Below are 22,707 nucleotides of genomic sequence, written 5' to 3'. Positions count from 1 at the left end.
GTGCATGCTTCTGACAGCGGTCACATTTCTTCACGTATTCTTTGGCATCAGCCATCATTTCTGGCCAATAAAAACCTAAACGAGTTATCTTATGAGCCAAGGCCCTGCCCCCCAAGTGTTGTCCACAAATACCTTCATGCACTTCTTCAAGAGCCAGGCGTGCCTCATCGGGCCTGAGACACCTCAAGTAGGGAACCACGAAAGATCTTTTGTAAAGAATCCCATCTATCAAAGAGTACCTTAGTGCCCGAACAGTTAACTTCCGTGCTTCAGTTGCATCGTTTGGCAACCAACCGGTCTGAATGTGAGCCTTGATGGGATCAATCCATGACGTCCCCAAGCCTATGGGAGCCACTAGCTTAACATCTATGCTTCGTGTCTTCAAAACACGGAAGTACACACTTCCTGAACTTTCTTCAATCTCAAACGAAGCGAACTTTGATAGCGCATCTGCCTTAACATTTTCTTCCCTTGGAATGTGTTCAACATGGCATTCATTAAATTGGGTCATCACAGCCCTTACTAGGCGGACATACTTAGTCATCGTATCATCCCTTGCCTCAAATTCTCCCTTTACCTGGGATATGATCAGCTTCGAGTCTCCACGGACCTTTAAGTTTTTGACTCTAAGTGTCCCAGCTAGACCAAGGCCAGCTATCAGGGCTTCATACTCTGCCTCATTATTTGTGGTTGGAAAGTCTAGCTTCATAGCATACTCAATTAAGAACCCATCAGGGCTTTGCAAAACCAATCCTGCTCCACTGGAGTTTGTTTTTGATGCCCCATCAAAATAGAGAACCCAATATTCTTTATCATCCTTCTTTTTGCCCCCATCATCGACTTTCTTGTCTTGAGATATGGCATCTTCCTGCCCCCCGGCTTCTTGGTTGGGTATAGTACATTCCACCACGAAGTCAGCTAGTGCCTGGGCTTTTATTGCCGTACGTGGCTTATACTTGAGATCGAACTCTCCCAGCTCTATTACCCACTTAATCAATCTCCCACTTGCCTTGGGACTGTGAATGATATTTTTTAGGGGCTGATTTGTTAGCACCTCAATCTGGTGAGCCTGAAAATAAGGACGCAGTTTTCTCGAAGCCATTACCAAGGCTAAAGCGAATTTCTCAATAGCTGAATAATTCAACTCAGCACCAGGCAAAATTTTGCTGACATAGTATACGGGTTTCTGGACTTTCAATTCCTCCTTAACCAACACCGCGCTCAAGGCGCTCTCTGAAACAGCCAAGTACAAAAATAAAACTTCACTCAGAACTGGCTTAGCCAACAACGGGGCCTGGGCCATATACTTCTTTAATTCTTCAAATGCCTTCTGGTTTTCCTCACTCCATACAAAGTCTTTGATGTTCTTTAGTGATTTGAAGAATGTCAAGCACTTGTCTCCTGACTTGGAGATGAATCGTCCTAGCGCCGCAACCCTTCCTGTGAGCTTCTGAACATCCTTGACAGTTTTTGGTGGTTCCATATCCAGGATTGCCTTTATTTTATCGGGGTTAGCCTCAATTCCCCTCTTTGAGACCATCAATCCCAAGAATTTTCCAGATCCTACTCCGAAAGCACACTTCGTAGGATTCAACATCATCTTGTGGTACCTTAGGACCTCAAAAGCTTCCCTCAAATGGGTTATATGATCAGTCTTTACTAGACTCTTGACTAGCATGTCATCAACATAGACTTCCATAGTCTTTCCAATAAGATCCTTAAAAATTTTATTCACCAACCTTTGATAGGTGACTCCTGCATTCTTGAGACCAAACGCCATAACAAGATAACAATAAACACCAAAGTCAGTGATAAATGATACCTTTGGAATGTCATCCTTATGCATTTTGATCTGATTGTATCCGCTAAATCCATCCATGAAACTCAGCATCTCATGTCCAGCAGTGGCATCAATCAAAGTATCAATTCTAGGCAGCGGAAAACAGTCTTTGGGGCATGCATCATTTAGATTAGTGAAGTCTATACACATCCTCCACTTTCCATTAGCCTTCTTCACCATTACAGGGTTGGCTAACCACTCCGGAAATTGAATCTCCTCAATGAAACCAGCCTCTAAGAGCTTTTCTACTTCCTGTTTTATAGCCTCTTGTCTTTCCGGGGCAAAATTTCTTTTCTTTTGTTTCACTGTCTTCCGGCTTGGATCCACGTTCAACTTATGAGTAATCAGCCCCGAGTCTATGCCTGGCATATCAGCTGCTGACCAAGCAAACACATCACTATTTTCTTGCAAAAATTTTATCAACTTCCCTCTAAGGGGCTCTTCCAATGTGGCTCCAATGAAAGTCATCCTTTCGGGATTCTCGGGGTCTAAAGGAACCGAAACCAATTCTTCTGTTGGCCTTCCTCTATTCTCGTCATTTTCTCGAACATCCATATCTTCAATAGGAAGAACCTGCCCCCCGACTCCATCTGCCCTCAAAGAGGCCACATAACAGCTTCTAGCCATTTTTTGATCTCCTCTCTCTTCTCCAATCCCGTTTCGGGTGGGAAACTTCATGACTGAATGGTAGGAAGAGGGGACTGCCTTAAAGGCATGTATCCCTGTTCTCCCCATGATAGCATTATAAGTTGAACTAGCCTTTACCACCACAAAATCCAGCATCTGCGTTGCTTACTTTGGCTCCGTACCTATGATGGTCGGCAATTTGATTATCCCTTCCACAGGACATTCTACTCCAGCAAATCCATATATCGGCATGTCGGTTGGTGTCAACTAGGAGTCGTTATACCCCATCCTTAGAAAGGTGTCGTGGAGCAAGATATCCACAGAAGCACCATTATCCACAAGGACCCTCTTAACCGGGCTATTTCCTATTATCGGTGTTATGACGAGCGGGTCGTCATGGAGAAACTTCACACCCTCTAGGTCGGAATCATCAAAAGCCAATGTTACTTCTGTCCTGGCCCTTTTCGGGGCTTCGCCAACAATATGCATAACCTCCCTGGTGTATGCCTTTCTGGAATTTTTGGACAATCCAGCAGCAGTTGGACCTCCAAAGATCGTGTTTATCACAGGTCCTCGAGGGCGTCGTGGTCCTCCAAAAATTGCATTTATAACCGGCCCTCTAGGTTGGGGATTCCGCCCCTGATCGTCTTGGTCCCTCCTACGATCTTCAAAGTTCTTCCTTCCATTATTGTTTCTGTCCCCTCCATCTCCAGTATACTTGTTCAACCTTCCTTTTCGAATCAAAAACTCAATTTCATCTTTCAATTGCCTACACTCATCGGTGTCATGGCCAACATCCTTGTGAAACCTGCAATACTTGCTCTTATCTAGCTTGGCGGGATCAGCCTTCAAGGGCTTATGCCAGCGAATATCTCTATCTTTCTCAATCTCCATCAAAATCTGACTTCTATGAGCACTCAGCTTAGCGTATTCAGTGAACTTTTGCCCAGGTCCTCCCTTCTTGGGGGTTGAATCAGGGTTTTGTTCGGTTCTAGGATATTTGTCCTTAGCGATATACTCCAGATCAGTTTTTCGCTTCTTGCCTCCAGTGGGCTCATTACTTACTACGGTCTTCCTCATGCTTTCTTCAACCTTGATATACTTCCCTGCCCTCTCTTGGAGTTGCAACATGTTTTCAGGGGGACGTTTGGCCAAGGACATCTTGAAAAACTCATCCCTAGTTCCTTGTTGCAGTGCTATCATGGCTACCTTATCATCAAGGTCTGGGACTTTTAAAGCCTCCTTTGTAAAACGATTTAGGTAATCTCTCAAGGATTCTTTAGCTCCCTGCACAAGACTCATAAGAGATGCTGAACTTTTCTCATGGACTCTTCCACTGATGAATTGCTTAATACAAGCCTGACTTAATTCTCTGAACGATCCAATAGAATTTGGGGGCAGGCGACTGTACCATCTTTGAGCCATACCCGACAGGGTTTGAGGGAAGGCCCGACACTTTATAGCATCATTCACGGGTTGCAGCAGCAGTGCATTAGAGAATGTCCTAACATGATTAGCGGGGTCTCCCGTGCCATCATAGGCTTTGATAGTGGGCATCTTGAATTTCCTTGAGATATGGGCATTCATTATCTCTTCTGTGAAAGGTGGAGTTGGATCATCAGGATCTCCAAGGGGAAGGAGATTGCTTGGATCAGTTCTTGGGACAACAGCCCTTCTTCTTACCGGACCATCCAGGTCTATGACAGGAGGAGGATTTCTCCCCCTAGGAGGTATCTGGGGTCTGGTGGCCTGGTGAGCCTCCAAATCACGCCTCAGCCTTTGGATTTCAGCCTCATGAGCCCTGATCCTTTCCTGCACTTCTTGGGGATTCGCCCATGGGGTGCTTTGGGGGCGTTGCCTTCCATCGGCCATTGGCTCTTTTCCAGGACGCCTCCTTCTCGGGGCCACTTCATTATCCGAAGATTCGGAGTCTCTCTCAGTGTAAGGACCGGAAAATTCCCGATCCTCAGGGATAGGACCCAAACCTCGTATATAGGGGGGCGACTGCCCTCGTGCTTCGCTTCGCCCAGCATATCCGCTTCCTCCAACCTCAGGGTGAAGGGGCATCCCATAAGGGGGGTTAGTAGTAACAATAGTTGAATATTCATACCCGACGGGTCGAGAATTTACAGGTATATGTACTTGTTGAACTTGAGGATTCGTACCTTGAATAGTCGGGGGAGTTGTCCCTTGTAGAGCTGTTCGCGAACCGAGCCGTTCACGAACAAGCTCGAGCTCGGCTCGTTAAGGGCTCGGTTCGGCTCGGTTCGTTAAGGGCTCGAGCTCGAGCTCGAACACAAAAATGTGTTCGTTAAGAAAACGAGCTCGAGCCGAGCTTTTGGCATGTTCGGCTCGAGCTCGGCTCGAGCTCGGCTCGGCTCGATTCGGCTCGAGCTCGGCTCGGTTCGGCTCGAAAAAAAATTTAAAAAAAATTATTTTTTATATATTTAATTATTATGAATTTTATTCAGATTTTTTATAAATATTTTTAAATTATTGAACTATACGAATGTCAAAATATATATTTTAGTAATTTGAAAAAATTCAGATATTAAAAATTAATTTTTTAATTTGATATTTTAATAATTAACAAGTGATTTGACTATTACTTGTAACTAGTATTTATTTCCTGGTCGGTGTTTCGATTTTTTGAAATTATTTATAAATGATCCAACCGTACGGATGTCAAGATCTATATATTTAAGTGATATAATAAAAAATTTAGAAAAAATAAATATATTTGGTTTGCTATTTTAACGGTAAACTAGTAGTTTGACTAGTACTTCTCCCATATTAATGTTTCGATTTTTTAAAAAATATTTATGAATGATCCAGCCGTACGGATGTTAATATCTATATTATTTAGTAATATGACAAAATTTTTAGAAAAAATAAATGTATTTGATTTGTTATTTTCACAGTCAAGAGTTGTTTTGACCTTTACTTGTAACTATTGTTTAGTCTCATATTAATGTTTCAATTTTTAAAAAATATTTATGAATGATCCACCGTACGGATGTTAATATCTATATATTTTAGTGACATGATAAAAAATTTAGAAAAAAATAAATTTATTTTGTTTATTATTTTGACAATCGACCAATTGTTTGAATAGTTGTTAGAACTAGTGTTTAGTCTCATATTAATGTTTCAATTTTTTAAAAAATATTTATGAATGATCCAACCGTACGGATGTTAAGATCTATATATTTTAGTGACATGACAAAAGTTTTAGAAAAAAATAAATGCATTTGGTTTGTTATTTTAACAGTCAACCGGTGTTTTGACCTTTACTTGTAACTAGTGTTTAGTCTCGTATTAATGTTTTGATTTTTTTAAAAATATTTATAGATGATCCAACCGTACAGATGTTAATATCTATATATTTTAGTGACATGATAAAAATTTTAGAAAAAAATAAATTTATTTTGTTTGTTATTTTGACAATCAACCACTTGTTTGAACAATACTTGTAACTAGTATTTAGTCTTGTATTCATATTTTGATTTTTTTAAAAATATTTATAGATGATCCAACCGTACGGATGTTAAGATCTATATATTTTAGTGACATGACAAAAGTTTTAGAAAAAAATAAATGTATTTGATTTGTTATTTTAACAGTCAACCGGTGTTTTGACTTGTACTTGTAATTAGTGTTTAGTATCGTATTAATGTTTCGATTTTTTAAAAAATATTTATGAATGATCCAATCGTACGGATGTTAAGATCAATATTTTTTAGTGATATGACAAAATTTTTAGAAAAAAATAAAAGTATTTGGTTTGTTATTTTAACAGTCAACCGGTGTTTTGACCAGAATTTTTTAATTAAGCTCGGCTCGGCTCGGCTCGGCTCGGCTCGACTCGGCTCGTTTTGATGGAGAAAGCTCGTGTTCGGCTCGTGTTCGGCTCGGTTCGACTCGACTCGATTTTGTTCGATAAAAGCTCGTGTTCGGCTCGTTCGTTAACGAGCTCGAGCTCGAACACATGTTTTTGTTCGTTAAGAAAGCTCAGCTCGGCTCGGCTCATCAGAAAAAAAATTAAAGCTCGGCTCGGTTCGATCAAAACTCGACTCGGCTCGGTTCGTGAACAACTCTAGTCCCTTGTAGCTGAGGTTGAGTTGCCCCTGTCTGGGCTTCCCCCCGAGTAGATGCATAAGTTGAATGGGGATGAACCTCCACGGTTGATGAAATCACCTGGGTTGTCTCTGATGGTGTTCCTTCCTCTAGAGCTCTAATTGTTCCCCGTGTTTTCGCCATGGTTGTTGTTGTGCCTTCCCACAGACGGCACCAAATGTTATGGATAAAAAACTAAGGTTATTATTTGCTGTATTTATTACCAAGATTCGGGAGCTCAAGGCCTTTAATGGCTGCTCTCGTGTTTCGTAGCTTAATTCTGCCTATACGAGATGCCTACGTATCTCTGTGAATTAGAGAATCAAGCCAAAAAACGTAGTTCTGATTGGTGGGGGTGAGACCCCTTATATAGATGTTGGGAGTCCTTGAATTAGACTTGGTATAGGAGACTTGGTGGGCAAGTCTCATAATTAGAATGGACTCTGGAGTCCTGGATAGTAGGAAACTGATTCCTTATCTTTTTAGGTCCCCTTGAGGCTAATCTATAAGGATTTATATCCTTATCGGGACTCTTCTCAATAGCTGATTTTTCCCTTATTAATTAATTAATTAATAATCAGGGCTTTTGGGCCTTCTTTATTTCATCAGGCCTGATCTGGTCAATCAGGCTTAACCTTTCTGGTCTGAGTATCATATATCTTTTTATTGGGCCTAGCAGCCCACACCTTGCAGTATTTAATTATAATATCATAATTTATTTATCCCTATCAGGTTGATATTCAAAAATCAAATACAAACTATCCCACTAAATTTAGGGGTGTTCATGGGTTTATCAATCCGATCAAACCGACCCAACCCATCCCTCTTTTAGACCGATTAAACCGTTTAAAAAAAAACAATCCTCGGTTGAGTTAAAAAATTTCAAACCGCATTAAATGGGTTGGGTACGGGTTCAAGATTTTTTCGGCCAATCCAGCCCGATTTAACTTAAGCTTCGTTCGATAATTAAATATAATATATATAGTATATGCAATTATACATTATAAAATATAAATATTTTTATTTATAGTTACATTTTATGTATGCGTTTATGATTTATGACATGATATGAATTACTAAAATTTTAATTTAATCAGATTTAAAAAATAGTACTATAATCGTAAATTTTACTATTCGAAATTAAAAATTATATAAAGTAGTGATTTTTTTTTATATAATCATTCAATCCGTTCAAACCAAACTGACCCGAGCCAAACCGATGTCCGACGGGTAGGATTGGATTACGATTTTATATTTGACAAGTTGGGTTGAAAATCTTCAAACTAATTTATTTGGATTGAATTGTAAAATCACCTACAACCCGCTCAACCCGACCCATAAACATCCCTACGAGTCATTACTCAAGGTTGTTGATCATCCAAGAATGCAAAAAGAGACTCAAAGAGCAAAGCAAATATATCTTCGGGTACCACAATTTTAAGACTTCTATGTTATACTATTATAAGCATAATACTCTCTATTTGGTAGTCGGTTACCCGGTACAGTTGTTTGGTACGAAAAATAACAACCGTCTGATCTCAAGTCAGATAGATGAGAACCGTTGGATGTAATAATAAAAATATTATTTTATTAATATTTAAACTGCTCTCATGGATTCAGGGTTCGAACCCCGTCAAAAACTTTTTATAAATAAACTTTTATATTCTTTATTTTAACAATTTCTACAGGTCCAGGTCTCGAATCCGGTGAACAACATATTATGTTATATTATTTATTTTTAGTCAAGTCTCAAATTATTATAAAACATATATTATTATAACTTATTATGTTCTTTAATTTATTTTTTCAATTATTGAAAATTATATTATAAATTATATTATTAAAAATTATCGAATATTAAAAGGAATTCGTGTATCGCACGGGTTATAGGGTAGTACAAATTGGTAAGGGAAAATGCTATAAATCATTGTTGTTGTTTTTTTAGATGATAGTAGTATAATTTAACACACTCCACCAGATTAAATATATATACGGGATAATAACCCCTGAATGAGTTATTTGTAATCAACTTTGGTCTTTGGTTGACTAATATACTGCCACAAAATTGTCCGGAAACTAGGGGTGAGCGTGCGGTGGGGTTTTTTGGCTCCGCCACTTTATAGGTATAATTGAATGAAAAAGTCATTTTATGGTATAGAACGCCTATTCTTTCGGGAAAAATCAAATAATCCCCGGAATAAGTGGCGTTCTGGGGTCATTTTAATTTTTTTTTTCCTTTTTTTTCCGTGATGAAGTTGTGTTAGTATTTTTGAACGAAATAAAACAAGGTGAAGGACTATTTTTGGACTCCGATATTAAATAAATGGTAAATGTTTTCATTATTTTTTTTTGTTGGCTTGTAATGTAAACCTAATTTATGTGTGTATTTTTTAATTTAAATAAAAAACCGTCTAAATATGAAATTTGTAGCTCCAAAAAGGGTGCCGTGAAATGTGAGTGTATATTTTTTAGGTGAGTGCATATTTTGGCACGTGCGTATGTAAATAATCGTAGTTTTTCTGGGTTCCAAATTTTTTTGTTGTGTTGTAATGTAAACCTATATTTTGGGAAAATTTTAATTTTAAATTAAAAAATTATATGACCAACACTTCTGTAGCTTCGAAAATGGTGTCTTAAGCGGCGAGTGCGTAATTGTCACAGGAGGGCAAATTTGTGCACGACATATTTAAATAACCGGAAATTTGTTTAGGGCCATTTTTCTATTGTTTTGTAGGTAGACATAAAATGAATGTGCATTGAGTATTGGAAACCAAAATATTATGATAGAACAAGTAAATAATGAAATGAAAAATAAGGAAACAGAACCATATTACAAGTAGACTGCTTGTAATAGCAGTAGTACATATGTTTGACAAGAAGATCACGTGTTTTAGTGTAGGCGCCCTGGGCATTTGATTTTACGCTTGGTGTGACCTTCTTGGTTACATAAACTACATTTCTTTCCAGACCGCGGACCATCAATCTCCGTTCGGATCCGCACCGATTGTCCCTTATCCCCGCGTTTTTTCTTTAATTTTTTCAAGGACTCTTCCGGCACTAACTTTTCATACCCCTGTCAAGGTACGGGTAAGTCGTAGTTCCAGTATTCAGTTGGTTCCAACGGATAAATTATTGGCATGTACAAGTCCTGCATTGCCTGGTTCTTATGGAAATGATCGATGAAATGCTCCCAACTCAATCCATGTGTTATACAACCTGCCATTGCATGGGAGCACAACATGTGATGGGTCGCCCATTTTCCACAGGTGCACGTACGGACATTGAGGTTGACAACCTGGGTTTTACCTCTCTTTGCCGTCCCCTTTGCAGTTGTGTACTGATGTGTTAGTATTTTCATAATCCCGCGGAGACGATGAAAAGTAATAACTGTATGTCATGTTGCCTTTCTCCGAATTTTAGCTAACATAGCGGCGGAACGTGCACATAAGTGTTGCCCCTCTTGTAGACCGTCATCCACTATGTTTCGATATTTATCTACAATTGTGACCACCTTGTAGAAGAGGTACTCCATCATTGCTGTTACTGGAAGAAAACGAGACCTCCTTATGTTGCCGTTGAAGCCCTCAAGCATGTTTGTGGTTGTTTGACCGTAGCGAACACCACTATCGTGAGAAAATGTCCACCTCTCCACGGGTATTGTAGTAAGATATTGTAGGGCGGTGGGGGAAATTGCACCAATCCTTGACATATACGCGTCGTGCTTTGAGACTTGTGTGGTTCTTCCAGCTTTCCACATTAATTTTTTTAGTTCACCACCTGGGTGATGACTACAAAAATTACTTCTTACATGGAGGAGACATAATCTACTGATGCCGAGCGGCTCATCAAAACCGTTTTGAGGGCACTTTTGGACGTACTCTTATATACCTTATTTTTGAGGCACTATTGTGCATGCCCTAAATCATTTTTTTAATAAAAAATATGATTCCCTCCCTTTTTACACTTCTCTCTACTCTTATTATTTACCTTTACTCTAATTATAATTCAAATATATTATTATTTTATTAATAAGGCACAAGTGTAAGGTAAGTTGTTGAAATTTATTTGTAAATATATTGTCCTAAATCACGGGAACATTATATTTTATTACATTTATAAGACAATTACTAGTACATTTTGAACATTGGTTGACAAATTATACTATTTGAAATATTTATTCAATGTCTGATCAGGAAGGAGGTGTTTTTTTGTGTCAGAAAATGTCTACCGTTGTTGATTTTTAAGGACGGGTAAGTTATAAACTGACTTGACTTGACTTCTAGACTCTTGTAGTCGTTCAAGTGTGAATTTGGACTTGTTTTCATGGTGCGGCCCCCGTCTTCACACTTCACAATGAATTCAATATTATATTAAAATCAGATAATGCAATAGATAATTATTCAAATCATACTTTTCTTCTTGATCAACAAAATAATGATTAAGCATCATGGGAGAGCGAAATGAATGGACTTTGCGGTGGGATGACAAATTATTGGCATGATAATTATGCGAACCAGAGGTGTAAGCGGTTCAGAGCAGATCGATTTTAAGGCAAAAGTCGAATCAAACTGTTAGAAGCGGTTTTAAAATGTCATCCGCATCTATATTTGCGGTTGCGGTTAATCGCGTTAATTACGATTATGACTTTGAAATTATTGCGGATCGATTTGCGGTTCAACCAATTATTATAAAATAATTAATGATTTTTAAAATAAATAAATTTAAAACATTAATAAATTTAAATGTTAGGTTCTTTATAGGTTCACATTCAAAAATCAAATACAAACTATCCGACTAAATTTAGGGGTGATCATGGATTCATCAACCCGATCAAACCGACCCAACTCAACCCTCTTTTAGGCCGATTAAACCGTTCAAAAAAAACTCTATCCTTGGTTGGGTTAAAAAAAATTCAAACCGCATTAAATGGGTTGGGTATGTGTTAAAGATATTTTCGACCAACCCGATTTAACTTAAGCTTCGTTCGATAATTAAATATAATCTATATATTATATGCAATTGTACATTATAAAATATAAATATTTTCATTTATAATTACATTTTATGTATGCGTATATGATTTATGACATGATATACATTACTAAAATTTTAACTTAATCTGATTTAAAGAATAGTACTATAATCGTAACTTTTAATATTCGAAATTAGCAATTATATGAAGTAGTGAAACTTTTTTAATATAATCATTCAATCTGTTCCAACCAGTCCGATCCGACCCAAACCGATGTACGACGGGTAGGGTTGAGTTACGATTTTATATTTTACGGGTTGGGTCGAAAATCTTCAAACTGATTTAATTGGGTTGGGTTGTAAAAACGCTTCTAACCCGGCCAACCCGACCCATAAACACCCCTACCACTAATGACTCAAGGTTGGTGATCATCCAAGAATGCAAAAGAGACTCAAAGAGCTAAGCAAATATATCTTCAGGTACCATAATTTTAAGACTTACAAATTGGTACGGGAAAATGCTATAAATCATTGTTGTTGTTTTTTGAGATGATATAATTCAACACACTCCCACGGATCAAACATATATACGAGCTAATAACCCGTAAATGAGTTATTTCTAATAAACTTTGGTCTTTGGTTGCCAGAAACTAGGTAAACCACCTTATTTATTGAATTATCAAGCGCTAATTATTGTTGTTTCCTAATTTTATACACTTCTGCTTGTGCAGTATTACCGAATGTAACATATTATGGAATTACAAGTGCTATCATTTTTCAAAATTATACTCTCTCCGTACCGATTTATATGTCCTGTTTGACTTTTTGTGGTCAAACTGACTCAACTTTGACTGAAATTTTATATAATATTTAATTGAAAATATGTTTAAAGAATATATCACTAGAAAGTACATTTAATATACTATAATATGCAATTTTAAGTTTTTCAAAATAATGAAATAATGAGTTTTTATTTACGGTCAAAGTTGAGTCAATTTGACCATAAAAAGTCAAACAAGACAGATAATTTGGGACGGAGGGAGTAATACATTAATGGTAAGAGAATTACAACATTTACAGGAAATAATATAAATGGAACTCAAATGTGCGATAAACCGATGCATAATATTAATTAATATGATATCAAGTATATTTTTGAAAATATAATTTATTATTAATATATATAACGGTTTGCGTTTACGGGTTTTTAATTTTTAAAAATTTAAATTAATTTTTTAATTTAAAAAAATTCAGGTTCGAGACGAGAAAATGGGAGAAGTATAAACAAAGGGCATGTGCTGATATATGCACACCCTAAATTTATTCTTACACAACCTTAATAATATTTTATCTAAAATACCCTTACATCTTCCCTGCACTACCAGCCAATTTTCTTTTGAGTACCTCTGTGTGATTTTCTATTTATAGTTTCTGAATCACAACTGTAACGTACATGTAAAATTAAAAATAAAATTAAAATATATAATTATTTAGGTTTCTGGTGTATGCATAAGCTTAAAAATAATATTTTCCTTTACAATAATAACCTAACTTAAAAATTGAAGATGAGTTATTAAAATTGTCATTTTTTAAAGTTTTTTAAGATTTAATTATGAAAATATTACAAAAATGCCGCATTTTTTATTGTGTTTGGTGGGATTATTGCCTTCTTGATAATCATTTAAACATCATTTTACAAGCATTTTCAAATTTTCCGACTTTTATAAACCGAACCGAAAAAACCGAAATAATTCGGTTTGGTTTTTCCGTCAGTTCATATATAAATTCGGTTCGATTCGGTTTTAAAAAAAATGCTAATTCGATTTTCGATTATTTCGATTTGGTTCGGTCTTGAACCGAACCGATCGAATGATCAGCCCTACAAATGTGGTTACCAATTAAAAGCTGTACTTCAAAAAAAATCATGTAAAACTTCTTCATATTTTTTTCCGAAACATTATTTTATTTATTTATTGTTGTATTTGGTAGAAAAATCGTATTTTCAAAATATTTAAATTTGAATTATTATTATTATTATTATTATTAGATTAAATTAAGAGAAAAAATTATAATGATATAAATAGAACTTAAACTTTAATACCACTACTAAATTATAATGTTAAAATACATTTTTTTGGAAAGCGAAAATTTAATGGTGCAAGTATTAAAATATTTAAATTTATACAATTATAAATTCCAATATTTTAAAAAATTTAAAGCAAAAAGACACACATTAATAGAATAATAATAATAATTTTTAAAATATGAAATCGATTACGTGAAAAAATTTTAGAATAAGAGAAAAGATCAGCCCCATGTACATGAAGGATAAGAAAACTTGAGGGCAGTTTGGACAAAATAAAAATAAGGGTACGCAAAAATAATTTTAGGATGTGCATATATCACTATCCTAAACAAATTGTAGGGTCGAGGTTTATGGGCCCACTTCCGTTTTCCGACCCCGATCCATGAATACTTTATTTAATAGAAATAAATAATGCTTTCTCCGTCACAATGTATTTTTAATATTTGAAATAAAGTGTTCGACACATATTTTAAGACTTTTATCTAGTATAGTTAAATAAATTATTTTAAGAACTTTTTTCTTCTGAATATAAAATTAAATGTTTAAAATTTTATTCAACAAAAATAAAATTTTAAAAATCAATTATGGAACTATACAAGACTGAAGCCTTAAAATACATGTCGAACTCTTTGTTTCAAACATGAAAAATCTACGGGGTCGGAGAGAGTAATTTCTATGTATATGCATTTTTGAGTTTTTATTTATTAATATTCACCGAAATATATGATATTATAAAAATATTTTTAATACTATCTCTTATTTTAAATACATTCTAAATCAAATTATTATTTAAATTATTATATTGTATTTAAAACATATTTATGCATCATAAATTATTAAATTATTTTTATTAAACTATATAAAATTGAAAAAATATTAGAATTAATGATTATTCGCAGGTTTCCCCGTTTCTTGTTCGGGCCGTGAATATGGGAGTAAAATAGTCCCCATTCATATATCTGGACTGGTTCAAAAAATGGGTTCGAGGATCGTCCCTGGCCCGAACCGACCCAATGCCATTACTATTTGTAGGCCAATGTCCGAATATAGACAGCTTAAAAAATAAAAAGAATTATATTTTTGATAAATATTTAAAATATTATAATATTATGAACAAATTCCTATAATTCTATTATAATGTGTAAGTTCTAATATTTTAATGAGAATTTACCAAAAATACTAATTTTTCTAAATTTTTTTGCAAAAATACTATCTTTTCAAATTCATTGCAAATATACTATCTTAATTGCAAATATACTATTTTAATTATTTAATAATTATACTACGCTGAATGTGCGTTGACTGTAGCTATACTGACCGTGCGCTAACTGTACCAATGCTGACGTGACAGCCGTCGTGGCACTTTGGTCCCACCCAACGCTGACGTGGCACTTGGATCTCATCCAATGCTGACGTGGCAACTGTGTGGCTGCTGATGTGGCAGTGGGTCCCGCAGGGGCAGCAACAACCTTAAAAACAACCTTAAAAAGTATTTTTGCAAATTTCTTAAAAAGTGACAGTATTTTTGTAAAAATGTTTTTAACCTTGGGTATTTTTCAAAAAAATCATATTTTAATTATGATAAAAATAGTTATTTTCAAAAAAAAAATTATGATAAAAATAGCTTTAAATTTTTGACAAGTGAACTAGCGGATGAAGATAATAATTAAAATTTTGAAAAGTGTAAATTGGCGCCCTTGGCATCTAAAATGTTCCCGCTAGAAAGCCTCTCTCACTATCAATCTGCGCAGGTCAATTCATCACTCTGCTCCTCATTTACATTTTTGCCCCAGGTAAATTCATCATCTCTTGTTTTGTACTCAAATTATACTAATATTCTTGATGTATTTAATATTGCACTCTAACTGTTTGATTAAATGTCTCAGTGAGCTAAACAACACAATTCTTGAGATTTAAACATGTACGCTAAGAAAGCAAGCGAGTTGGTCAAAGAATTCGCCAGCAGTGAACCCGGCCAGCTCTCCGCCTTCAATGTATGTATTCTGTTGGATTTACGGGTTTTAGTTGATTCGATTTAATGCAGAATCATACCTTTAGATCTAGGGTTTTCAATTTAAGATGCCTGAGATTTAGAATTGATGTAGCTGTAACGGGTAGTCGACTATTTTAATATTACCTCGAGCAAGGTTTTTTTTATTTTTATGTTTACGTGAGACTTCGATTATAGACCTAATTGGCTATTGCTTACCTGTAATTGAAATTTGATATGATTTTCATTGTTCTGACTAGACGTTATATCTGATGCATTGATGGATAATTTAATGTATACATGTGTGTTTAGAAATATACCCGTAGGATATGTATGAGTCGAGACTTTGATGTGGATTTTGGTTAGATTATTGTCTTCAATTTTAAGATTGTCCAGATTCCCGAATATGAAGGACTTGTTTTGGTCTGCCCCTGTCTCAAAGTGGTTCTAGATTTTATCATGTCTGTTTACATTCAAAGATTTTTCTACTGCATCAATACGTATAGATAAATTTGTTTGTGTTCAGGTCAATGTAATCTTCTTGTGAATTTATGTTCTCAGTTACAAAATTGAATATTATATTCAATTATATAGGTGTTGCTTCTGATTCTATGATCTCGATTTTCAAGAAATTGTCACAAAAGTTGTTTAACTTTGGTTTTATTTTGTGCACTTACAGAATGATCTTTTTTCTCAAGTAGTAGAAGAATGCAATGGCCATATCCATCATCTACAATCCTTGTTGAGGTAGCTTCCCGTGGAATGCTTTAATTTACTTCCATCTTATATTTATTCTACTGTATTGAAACTTTATGTGCTTCATAGTTCCTGCATGTTTTCCAAATGTATAGGTTGATTGATAAATCCTTCTTAAAAGTAGCGACAGATTATTTCTCTCAAAATTATTTATAATAGAGGGTTGTTTGTTGTTTTTATTATCCTTTTTTAAACTTTAGAGCCGAGTGTTTTTTGTACTTGTATAGTATTGGCAGTTTGGTACTATTGCAATTCTAACTGTACCGACACATATATTAATGCACCATCTATACTCACAGATCTAAAAATTAGCGATACATTTTGACCAACTATGTATGAAATATCATTGAAAAACTTATTTTGACCTGCTATCTATTATAAACTAACTAGTAGTTGCTCGTAATCAATACAAATTCATTAGATATTTTAATCATTCCAAATTCTCTGCATCTATTGTAAACTAATCGGAAGTTGCCATAACAATCATATTCATTGATCTAAGAATATATATGCACTTCTGAAATTTTCATGTTGACTTCAACTTATTTAAAAAGTTTCTCTAGATTTGCAGCAAAGTACTTGGTACTTGTGATGGATAATTTCGTCTAAGCTACAGTCTCTTTGTTGCATAACATTTATCTGTATTGTATCTTATATGATTCTGGTGTATAAATAGGAAAATGCAAGAAGCTGGGCCAGATGACCAAACATCAAAAAATGCTGATCACTTTGGAGCACTTATGCATCACCTTTCAATAGTCAGAAATAAGCGTTGTTTGATGGCTTATGTGTAAATACTAGTCATCTCTTGCCAAATATGTGTATTCAGTATTGTGAGTCTAGTTTTTCAACAGTGGTTCTGTGCCGGTTCTTTCTTGACAAAATAGGTATAATCGAGCAGAGGTTATTCAACATCTGGGATGGACAATTGAGCGTGTTCTTCCTGAGGAAATAGAAGAGAAGCTCAGCAACCCAGAAAAAGACTATTTTAAGAATCATTCTGCAACTCTGCAATCATACATGTCTGAACTGGATCTTGATTTGGCTGTGGTAAGTTAGTCCTTTCTTATATCTAAGCTATATTATCATTATTTGACAATATTTGATTGTTCACACTGCTGACAGAGGAACTTCCGTATTACTCCTAGGAATTCCTTTGAAAAAACCTCTGATTTTCTGCATGTAGGAACTAATTTATTGAACAAAATCCTTGATGCATAATCCTCTTATGTACAAACTTGTCCAGTAAATAATCCATTTTGCAAAATATCTCTTGATTTCTGCATCTAGGAACTTATCCATTGAACAAAACTCTAGACATATTATGCTACTACATTAAAGTTTGTCCAGTAAAAAATCTATTTCATGTTTGGCTCCATCCATATCCTCCGGGGTAATTTTCATTGAAAATCTAATATTGTCTGTAAGAGAAGACTACCATTGTAACTATATATTTACCTTTTCTTGTTTCTTGTCTATCAGGATATGGTTCCCCCAAAGGATCCCTACATCAAGGTGAGAGTCCTTGAAGAAATCGGCAATGTCGTACTCAGTGATCAGATCGCAAACCTTGCTTCTCATGCAATTCTCTTCCTGAGGCGAACCGATGCAGAGCATTATATCTCACAGGTACTTTGGCCTGCAAGCATTCTTCGATAAGAGCATAGTTATTTCATAGGCCTAAAAAACCATTCTTGCTTATGAACTACAGGGATTAATGGAAGAGCTCAGTAGCTGAATAGCATGTTATCTTTCTGTTGCATGATGTTATTAATTCCTTTTACCGAGCTTCATAGAGAAGTAGTTTGACCCTAAGGTATGCTATAGTTAATGTCAACTCATAAGAAATTTAGATATTATCGGAACAAATGTGGGATCTTAAGTTATGGTCTTAATGTTTTCAAGGAAACATGTAACTTGACCAATCTAGGAGCAGAAGATAGGTATTTATTGAGAAACGTAGTCATACATTCATTTGGTAACTATAGATTGTTGTACTTATAGTTTGTGCTTAATAGAAACTATAATTGAGTAATTCTCTTTTTCATTATTAGTTTACTACGTTGGAATGCAATTATATTGTATGTGTTGTAATTGAAACATGTTACAGAAGGATTTTGCAGAATCAAGTAGGACAAAGTGAAAAAATATTTCTCAAGTTCAATATTTTACACTTTTCACCTTTGATTTTCCTGCAAGAATACCTTATATAATTATTAAGCTACTGTATGTTCATATTAATGCATATCACATTTTAAATAGCAGAATTGTTCGGTAGTCATACTAGTCAAAACTACATACTTTCTGCAAATGACCTGTAAGGATAGGTTAAAAGCTAGAACCATTTTAGCTGCGTAGAGGGACTGAATGAAAGTTACTATGAACTAGGATCTGTGACAGAAATTCTAAGCTGCAAACTGAGAAATGTGTGAACCTACAAGGACTAGTTGTAGACTACATTCATGTATGTGTCTGTTATGATCAGTTAATTGTTCACACGAGAACACTAGTTGCTACTGATTATGAGCAACGATGATCTAATAACGTAAAGGCCTCCAAGTGTATAGATAGGGATCTTTCGCTCTGTGTCTTGCTTGCTTGCAATGATAAAGTAAAAGCCTCCAAGTATACGAATAGTATCTGATCTTACATTTCGCGGGTTACTTCTGAGCTGAAAGTTTTCTACACCATTACCCATTCTTTGCTGTTAACGTTAATTGTGCGATAAGGCATATGGAAGACTCATACGTAAGAGCACAACATTCGTGATGTACTGGTCAAAGTGATTGCACGATGCACTAGTAAATTGAAGGATTTGATACTGCAGAACCTATTTTCCTGGAAAGCCAGCTTTGGAATGCAACTCCCAATTGGTAGGTATGCAACTTCACTCTCAATTATACTCACGCACAGATTATCCTCTTCATACTTTCTTTTTCTTTTTCAGACTTTTACATTTGTAATTACTTCTAAAACATGGTAAACTGATGCACGAGGGACTTGATAATCATATGCCCTGTCAGCTTATCATGGCTGTGTGTTCTGGACTTATTGTTCAAAATTTTCAGTACTCCGAGATTCAGATCTGTGATCTGTATTTGAATATGAATACGAGTCTTTCATGTATTTCTGATTTGGAAATTATATCATCCTCAATATCTCCAACCCACATATGTTGAACTTATGATATTTTTCTCTTTTCTGAACAATATATTTGGATTTTTTTTTTAATTATGTTTATTGACATAATCAATTGTGAGCCATGCTTTCCCTACAGCTAGGCTTGATATTCATCAACCTTAGTTTCTTTACCATGCTTAATCCTTGGCATTAAGAAATTTCCATGTACAATACAAAGGCAAAGGCAACCAAGAATGAGAAATGACTTCTATAATTGGAAATCGGTTTCTCTATCGTGTGCCCAAGTGCACACAACAAACATCTGTGAGTTTGGTGCATTTTGATTGGTCCTCTAATCATAAATACAGCGATACATACATACATACATACATCACTTGTCTTCACACAGGACATGATAAATTTGGGTGAATTAGTAGTCCCTTGATTGAAACTCTTGGTACTTGCTGTTCTTTAATTGAACTGCAACCTTTAATCCAACACCATTCCCAGTTACTACTACATTCTCCCACAACTTTTCTCCAAACCAACATATCTACCCCAAACTCTCTGTACAGACACATTCCTCCTTCAATACCCACACATTTTGTGCATCCCCAACTTCCCTTTCCCCCTAAAAACTTCATCTTCAGCTCCAACCCCATTTTTTCGACTAACCGCCAATCGTCCTCCACTCTTAGCTCCCATATCCATACATCTCCGCCACCGCCAACCAGTGTCAGGTTACCATTTCTTATGATCAGTGATGCAAATTCAAGTGTATCACCCATAGGCACACTCAATTCTCTCCACTTGTTTGTTTCAACCTCGAATCCCATTATGCTATAAGTCCGGGCCGAAGTCATCCAGTACAAGACTCCTTTCGAGTACACACTCTCGTTCGGGCTCCAAACTGTCAACCTGACTGCAAATTCCACCGGCATTGTTCCAATTACTTCCCATGTATCGTATCGTGAATCGTACATTTCCACCGTGGACTCATACGTGGCACCACCGGCCTTTGATGCATCCGACATCCCGCCTGCCACGTAGATCATGAAGTGAGTTGTGCCAACTTCAATGACGCCAACTGCAGGGTTGGTTCGGGCAATGCAGAGCACCGGAAGGTACTTGAATTGGCGAGTAAACGGGTTGCAAATGGACAGCTGAAGGGCTATGGTGGCTGTGGACTTGAAGATCAACAAACCATTGATTGTTGCAATAGCTTTAGATGGTGCTGGAACAAAACTTAAAGAGAGCGAGTGCCAAGTTTGTTGAGCTGGGTTGTGAAGATAACATGAGAGGCTACGGCTGCGGGAAGGCAGCGCAAGCAACCAGGCAGGGTGGCGCCGCCTCAAGGCGGCGCACTTGGCGGTCATGTGCCATTCCTTGCACACCGCCGTGGCCCGGGCTAAGGAGTCCGGGGAGAGGAAGGAGAAGATGTTGGCTAGGAGATCAGAGGGAAGGTTCCTCATTGTGACCAAAATTTTGTTGAAGGCTTTTAAAATCACAGAGCAGAAAAAAATATATAGTACATTACACAGCACATGAGTAAACGCTGCTCCCTCCGTCTCACTGAATTTTTTACGTATTTTTTTCTTATATTTGACACACATTTTAAGATTATTATAAAATTTAGTTTTATAATTTGTTTTTAGAATTTTCTTTTTTAGTATAAAAGTTTAAATATTATATTTTTATATAAAAGAAAAAAATATTTAAAATTATTTAAGAAACCATATTTTAAGAGAGTTTTAAAATGCGTGTCAATCTCTCGTCCCTAATGTAAAGAATTCGGTGGGATCGAGTTAGTATATATCTGAAAATGGATCTCAGAAATATTTTGAAATGATAGCTAACATGTTTTCATTCGTGAAATTCATATATTTATATGATGATTTTATTGAAAAACTAATCGATCAAATTGCGATAACACGACGTTTGGGAATAGTTTGCGAAATAATTCATGAACTTTAAGTATTTAGCCCATATTAAATAATAGTCGATAAAATAATAATTTTTATCGATCCCAATATAATCTAAAAAATAATAAACTTGTTAAACTTATAATTTTTCGATTCCAGGTCTATTAATTTAAAGACGGATTTTCTGTAGCATGCGCACGTGCACATAATAAGAAGATAATGTGTCAAATTTTGATTGGTTTTTTCATCCTAAATATTAATGAACCAATGCATTGACATTAGTTCCACCATAAAAATACTTCGAATTCATAAAAATTAAGTTTAATGTATGTTCACGAGAGGATTGAACCCGTTTAAAAGAAGTTTAACGATCCGTAGAGCACAAACAATAATTAGAGGGGAGCAGGGGAGAATTTGAACATCGGGATGCGTGATAAACTGAAACTGAGCAGTCCCACATGTGATGTGATGCGGCTCGTGAATCGAGATATGTGTATTTTAGTGCATCGTGATTACATTTTGTTGGCATTATTGTTGGAGCTAGGGGTGTACACGGATCGGTTTGGGCGGGTTGGGAGAATTTAGCAACCCAACCCAATTAATTCGGGTTTTCAAAATTTCAACCCAACCCAAACCGTTTAAATTTGTAACCCAAACCAATTAATTTTATTAATCAAACATCTATTGTTGTTACAAAATGAACTATGAACGCGGAGGTTATAAGTTATATTTAGAGTTAGAGATATATGAATCTATGTAAATGGCCTAAATATAATTTTGAATTAACTTATTAGCATGTACATATATATTTTAATCGGGTTGTGTTGGATTGGTTTAAAATTATCGAAAACCATATTCAACCCAATTAAATCGGGTTGATATTTTTTCAACCCAACCTTATATCGGGTTGAAAAAAATCGGTTTATTTCGGCCAAAATAGGGTCGGTTCGATTTGGATTGGTCGGTTTGGCCAAACCGTATACACCCCTAGCTGGAGCAGCTCAATCGTGGTGTTTGCGTCGTTGGTTTTTGACAGGAAAGGGGTAGTGAATGGAATAGCTGAAGAGCCAACTTTATTAAATGAATTTAATGAATAAAGTAATGCTAGAGGTACCAAAATAGCTCCCGAACTATACATGATATATTATAATTAGTTGATTCATGTTAATATATTGGAGTCCTTTATATTTATGCAAAAACAACCATTCACCTCGGAAAATTTTTGGGAAAAAAAATTGAAACCTCTAGAGTTACTCTTAATAATAGTCCTCTTTCTTAA

At 35.7% G+C, this 22,707-nt stretch overlaps 2 protein-coding genes across 2 annotated transcripts; one reads left to right on the top strand and one right to left on the bottom strand.

The window, feature by feature from the left end:
• Nucleotides 1–15,276: 15,276 nt before the first annotated feature.
• LOC141723403 (uncharacterized) lies at nt 15,277–18,433 on the top strand. Its single transcript, XM_074525190.1, has 7 exons — nt 15,277–15,433; nt 15,527–15,634; nt 16,310–16,377; nt 17,063–17,176; nt 17,274–17,436; nt 17,869–18,015; nt 18,098–18,433. The coding sequence occupies exons 2-7, from the start codon at nt 15,560–15,562 to the stop codon at nt 18,122–18,124; spliced, it is 594 nt and encodes a 197-aa protein (XP_074381291.1). The 5' UTR covers nt 15,277–15,433; nt 15,527–15,559; the 3' UTR covers nt 18,125–18,433.
• A 1,237-nt stretch (nt 18,434–19,670) lies between these two features.
• LOC141723402 (uncharacterized) lies at nt 19,671–21,058 on the bottom strand. Its single transcript, XM_074525189.1, has one exon. It carries the CDS (start codon nt 20,976–20,978, stop codon nt 19,908–19,910), a length of 1,071 nt encoding a protein of 356 aa, XP_074381290.1. The 5' UTR covers nt 20,979–21,058; the 3' UTR covers nt 19,671–19,907.
• Nucleotides 21,059–22,707: the final 1,649 nt, after the last annotated feature.

The sequence above is a fragment of the Apium graveolens genome, chromosome 5 (assembly GCF_009905375.1).
Source record: "Apium graveolens cultivar Ventura chromosome 5, ASM990537v1, whole genome shotgun sequence".
NCBI classification, from domain to species: domain Eukaryota; kingdom Viridiplantae; phylum Streptophyta; class Magnoliopsida; order Apiales; family Apiaceae; genus Apium; species Apium graveolens.
Note: the sequence above shows the minus strand (reverse complement) of the source record. Positions and strands in the feature narration are given on the sequence as shown.